Consider the following 5,188-nt stretch of genomic DNA (forward strand, 5'->3'; position numbering starts at 1 on the left):
GAAGCTTGACATTTCTGAGGTGAGTGAGTGTGGCAGCTGTGTGGCAGGTTGAGTTGTGAGGAGGCAGCAGAGAGCTATTCAAAACAGTCTTGACAATTTAAAAAGAACATTTTCCACTCCTGATGTCTGGTGATTCACTTTGGACCAGTTCTGTTTTTCCGATCAGTAGAAAACCTGCTTCGCCGACTCAGGAGGTTTAAACCCACCCTGAAGTGTGCGCGTGCACACACACACACACACACACGCACACACGTTCAATGTGATAAAGATCAGTTTACCATCAGTCTTTTTATGCACCCGGTTTATTTTTGCCTGGAGCAATGCCTGTCTGGCGAGTGAACTTAACTTGTGAATGTATGTAAATGTATTGATAATTGACATGAAAATACTATTTAATGATACAGATCATTCACCATGGAAGATGTGATGATCGCAACGCTGTCATAGGTGTCAAACTTGTGTATTTTGTCAAATTTGTATTAGATAAAATGAACCAAACATTGAATGGTAGAGAAGTTTAAATACAGGAATAGTATGTTAAGTAGAATAACATAAAATAGAATATGAAAAGTTGTAAGTTCATTTTTGACTTATTATTACAGGATTTAGAACTAATCTCTATAACAGAATGGGATGGATCATCAAAAACAAAAGATTTTACTTTTCGTGTCACTTTCTGCTTCTAAAGAGGGCTCGTTACTTTAAATTAAGTACAACTAACAATTACTCGATTGACATCAAATTAATTATCACCTATTCTGTTGGTTTAAAGATTTTTACATACTGATTTTACTTGAGGGGCATTTTAAATGGAGGACTTGTACTTGTTATATAGTATTGCTAAAGTGTGGTATTAGTACTATTACTTTGGTAAATAATCTGAATGTAAAATCGGTTCCTAAATTACGCCGTTCATATTTCCACCAATCAGCGCCCAAAGGACGCGTGACGTCAATGCGGAAGTACTTCCATACACCTGCTGGAGAAGAGACGGGCCTACAGGTAAACGCGATGACGCTGACTCGCATTTCTAGAGTTTAAAATGTATGGTGAGCTGGGGAAATAACACACAGAGCCAAACAGCGTCTTTCTTCTATCACCATAGTGTTCAGGTGGAAGCTAGCTTCGTTAGCTGCCGGGTGGCATAACGATAGCGAGCTAATGTTAGCAACTCCGTCAAGCTAGCCGCTGTTAGCGGAAAGGCTCTCGGCTGTCTCCAACGTAAAGGGGTCAACTGTATCGGAAAAACGGAGGAGGTCAAATCATGTGAAGTTATTGTATTATAAAAGCGTAAAGCTATAACTGTCGGAGACGTATGGGAACTACTATTGCCAAGAGTTATGATGCGCGGTAACATTTCACTCAAAGTCCCCTACCGGAAGCGGGCTTAATGTCGGGTCGCTTGACGGCGTCGCTCCCCTGCAGTCGCGACGCGAACCAAACGGTGAATAAAAGGACCGAAACAGTCAAACTCAACCGGTTCGTGGGTTTATCTCGGCAGGGACGTCCTTTAACGTCGCTTCACGTTGGTATAGCATTTAGAGGGCGTGTAGCTGACGTAAACGGGCTGCTGCGGTGGAAGATGGAGCGCTCTGAAGATGTGTTTACACGACACCATGAAAATACACGACAACAATGAGTTAAAAGCCCTGGAAATGTGTGTGCGAATAAACACGAGGCTGTGCTTAAAGCATAAAGTAGACACACTTCCCATGTGAGTGTTATCCTATTATATCATTCATTTATAATGTAGGATACATTAATGTGGAGCTCCTTTTAATCTATTAACGGGTTAATGATTATTTTCTATATTAATCATTAGATTGTATAAATATTGAGACATGCTGTGCCAATTAAGCAGAGCCCAAAGCCACACTGTCACCAACGTGTGTTGTGTCCACTCAACAGTCCAGACCTTGCAGCTAATCTTCACCTATAGTGAAACAAGTAAACCTTCAACATTGCAATTCATTTGCTTTCAACTGACTAATCGATAATTCGATTAATCAACTTTACTTTTTTTGAGCTTGTACATGGACATTCATATGTTTTATGTGCAGAAATCTTAATGTTCAACTACTAAGTAAAGCTGTCGGATAATTGCAGTGCAAAAAGAAGTACAAATAAATAAAAAAATAAATACTCAACTAAAGTACAAGTACCTTTTGACCTTAAGTCCAGTATTTGAGTAAATGTACTCAGTTACTTTTCACCACTGCAGCTAAAATCCTGCAGGATGTTACTAATTAAATTATGTGAGTAAACAGATCTCATTGCTTTACACCACTACACAGTTCATTTGTCTGTCGATGGAAATTTGGTTTGTCAAAACTGGGTTGACTGGTTTATTCTGCACTTCCTTGTCCACTAACGTCTCCCTTTTTTTTTGTCCCAATAGAACCAGCAGGGAAGTCCCAGTAGCACCAGTAGAGTCGAGCAGCAGCAGGGTGAAGGTGTTTGTGAGGATGCTGTAGTGTTTGAGCTGAAGGATGAAGATCCTGGTGGCCAAGCTGCTTGGCCTGCTGGGCTTGTTCGGCCTCGTGCTGGCGGGTGTACTGGTGCCGGTGCGCCTCTTGCTGGCCGCCGACCACGACAAAGCACACAGATACAGGAGATCTCTGTCTCTGTGTAACTCCTTCGGAGGAGGCGTGTTCCTGGCAACATGCTTCAACACTTTGCTGCCAGCCATCAGAGACAAGGTGACAGACAGACAGACACACAGACAGACACAGAGACAGACAGACAGACACACAGACAGACACAGAGACAGACAGACAGACACAGAGACAGACAGACAGACACACAGACAGACAGACAGACACACAGACAGACAGACAGACACACAGACACACAGACAGACACACAGACAGACGGACAGACACACAGACACACAGACACACAGACAGACAGACACAGAGACAGACACACAGTGTGTGTCTATGTGTATTTCAATGTCCCGCAGAAACGGGAGAAATAAAGAATGGCATCATTGTGAATGACATTTTTGTTGCTGAGCCACAGCATCAGTGGCCTCCTTCTTCATATACTGATTTGAAAATTGAGAGCAACGAAACTACACAACAAATGAAATAACAGTGATAAGAAATCAGTAAGAGATTCAACAGAATTGTGATTTGAAACCAATAGAATGCCGTCTGATCGATTAGCTGGGTGAGTTTTGAGTTGACCTTCAGTGTGTGTTGACACTCCTCAGGTGGCCGACGTGTTCCAGCAGCTGAAGATCAGCAGCGACTATCCACTGGCAGAGACGATGATGATGCTTGGCTTCTTCCTCACCGTGTTCGTGGAGCAGACCATTCTCACTTTCAGGAAGGAGAAGCCGTCTTTCATCGACCTGGAGACGTTTAACGCCGGCGGCTCTGAGGCTGGAAGTGACTCGGAGTACGACACACCTTTCATTTCCTCTGCGCGGGACTCACCGAGAGACACCGGCGGTCAACGCGCTCAACGCGCCCACGTACAAAATCACGGACACTTCAGCCCCGCCGAGCTGGTGGGAGCGGGGCCTCTGCGGCTGGCCAGCCTGGTCCTGGCTCTGTCGGCTCACTCCGTGTTCGAGGGCCTGGCGCTTGGCCTGCAGGAGGACGGAGCCAAGTTGGGCAGCCTCTTTCTGGGAGTGGCCGTGCACGAGACGTTGGCCGGCGTGGCGCTCGGCGTGAGCGTGGCCAAGGCGTCGCTCGGCATGAAGGACGCCGCCAAGATGGGCGTCACGGTCAGCCTAATGATCCCGGTGGGGATAGTGGTGGGGATGGCCATCGAGTCGACTCGGACGCTGGCGGGCAGCGTGGTGTCAGTGGTGCTGCAGGGACTCGCGGCCGGCACCTTCCTGTTCATCACCTTCTTTGAGATTCTGTCCCGAGAGCTGGACGACAAACGGGACCGCCTGTTAAAAGTGCTCTTCCTCATCCTTGGCTACACGGTGCTCGCCGTTCTCGTCTTCATCAAGTGGTGACACACGGGAGGTGCTTTAACTCAATACGGCAATACCAAAGGAAGACTCATGACCCCATAGAGGCAGCTGTGAGAAACATCGGGATGAACACATGTATTCTCCTCAGCTGTGTCTGTGATGAAAACAGATTAAACTGAACGAGTAATGTAACCCTTCCAGAAAGTTCCTCCAGTGGTTTAACTTGTCACCTTGCAGCAGTGATGCACAGCTGTACTCCAGGACACCGACGTCACTGTTGTGTGTGGTTGCAGTTCAACTTTACACCAGAGAGGGCAGCAAAACCTCTGGCCACATCTCACTGTGTGCCCCCCCAAAGATTAGTAGAAACTTAATTCAGAATTCTAAAATCATTTTAAGTTCTTAAAATTCAGGCTAAATTAAGCTAAATATACTGCAATATTCAATTAAGAATGTGAGATTTTGCTGAAAGGGGAATCTGACCAGTGAAGAGAAAACACGTTCCGACTTCAACACTGTAAAGACAAGTGAACCAATGTCGGTAACAAATAAACATAAAATAATATATTTTACTTACAGATTTCTTTTGCACTTTTTCATTTCCTAAATACTTTTTCCCCTCATGTCGATTAACTGTTGTAAACTAAAAGTACTAATACATATAATATTACAAGCAAAATTTAAACCCATTTAAAAGTTCCAAAGTATTTGCATTGGACTTTAAAGTGTATTTAATATAATACCGGATTATAATTATCGATGCCTTGATATATTCATCACTTTAATTTTGCGGCTGGTAAAGTTGGACCTAATTTTAATAACTCAATATACTACTGGGTAGTTTAATCTATAATAATACAACATTTATTAGTTGATCATATGTTGTATTAATTTGAATTTGAAAAGTAACTACAGCTGTTAGTTAAATGTAGTGGACTAAAAATTACAATATTACCCTCTGAGATGTAGTGGCAGAAAATATAAATATCTAAGTAAAGCATACTGTATGCAACGTTGGTACAGTACTTGTGTAAATGTACTTGGTTACGTTTTGTATTAAACCTCCTCGGTCTCGATATGAAGTAATCACACTGCAGCCTTTCAAAGATTATCAACATCCATGTTCATGTAATCTTTATACTTTTCATCGTTGAACGTGTTCTTATAACCGTTTTGTATTTATGATGATGGTTTGTGACAAGTTATCGTTGTCTCGGGTTTCATGTGTTAGTTGAGATTAAACACATTATGATCATA

At 43.1% G+C, this 5,188-nt stretch overlaps 1 protein-coding gene across 2 annotated transcripts; it reads left to right on the forward strand.

The window, feature by feature from the left end:
- Positions 1–116: 116 nt before the first annotated feature.
- Positions 117–5,188, forward strand: LOC117730035 (zinc transporter ZIP3-like). Of its 2 annotated transcripts, none has more exons than XM_034531494.1 (3): positions 117–1,002; positions 2,399–2,699; positions 3,215–5,188. In XM_034531494.1, exons 2-3 carry the CDS (start codon positions 2,490–2,492, stop codon positions 3,971–3,973), a joined length of 969 nt encoding a protein of 322 aa, XP_034387385.1. In that variant the 5' UTR covers positions 117–1,002; positions 2,399–2,489; the 3' UTR covers positions 3,974–5,188. The 2 variants fall into 2 exon arrangements, with proteins under 2 accessions (XP_034387385.1, XP_034387386.1); XM_034531495.1 differs by lacking the exon at positions 117–1,002 and adding an exon at positions 1,012–1,714.

The sequence above is a fragment of the Cyclopterus lumpus genome, chromosome 4 (genome assembly GCF_009769545.1).
Source record: "Cyclopterus lumpus isolate fCycLum1 chromosome 4, fCycLum1.pri, whole genome shotgun sequence".
Taxonomy (NCBI): domain Eukaryota; kingdom Metazoa; phylum Chordata; class Actinopteri; order Perciformes; family Cyclopteridae; genus Cyclopterus; species Cyclopterus lumpus.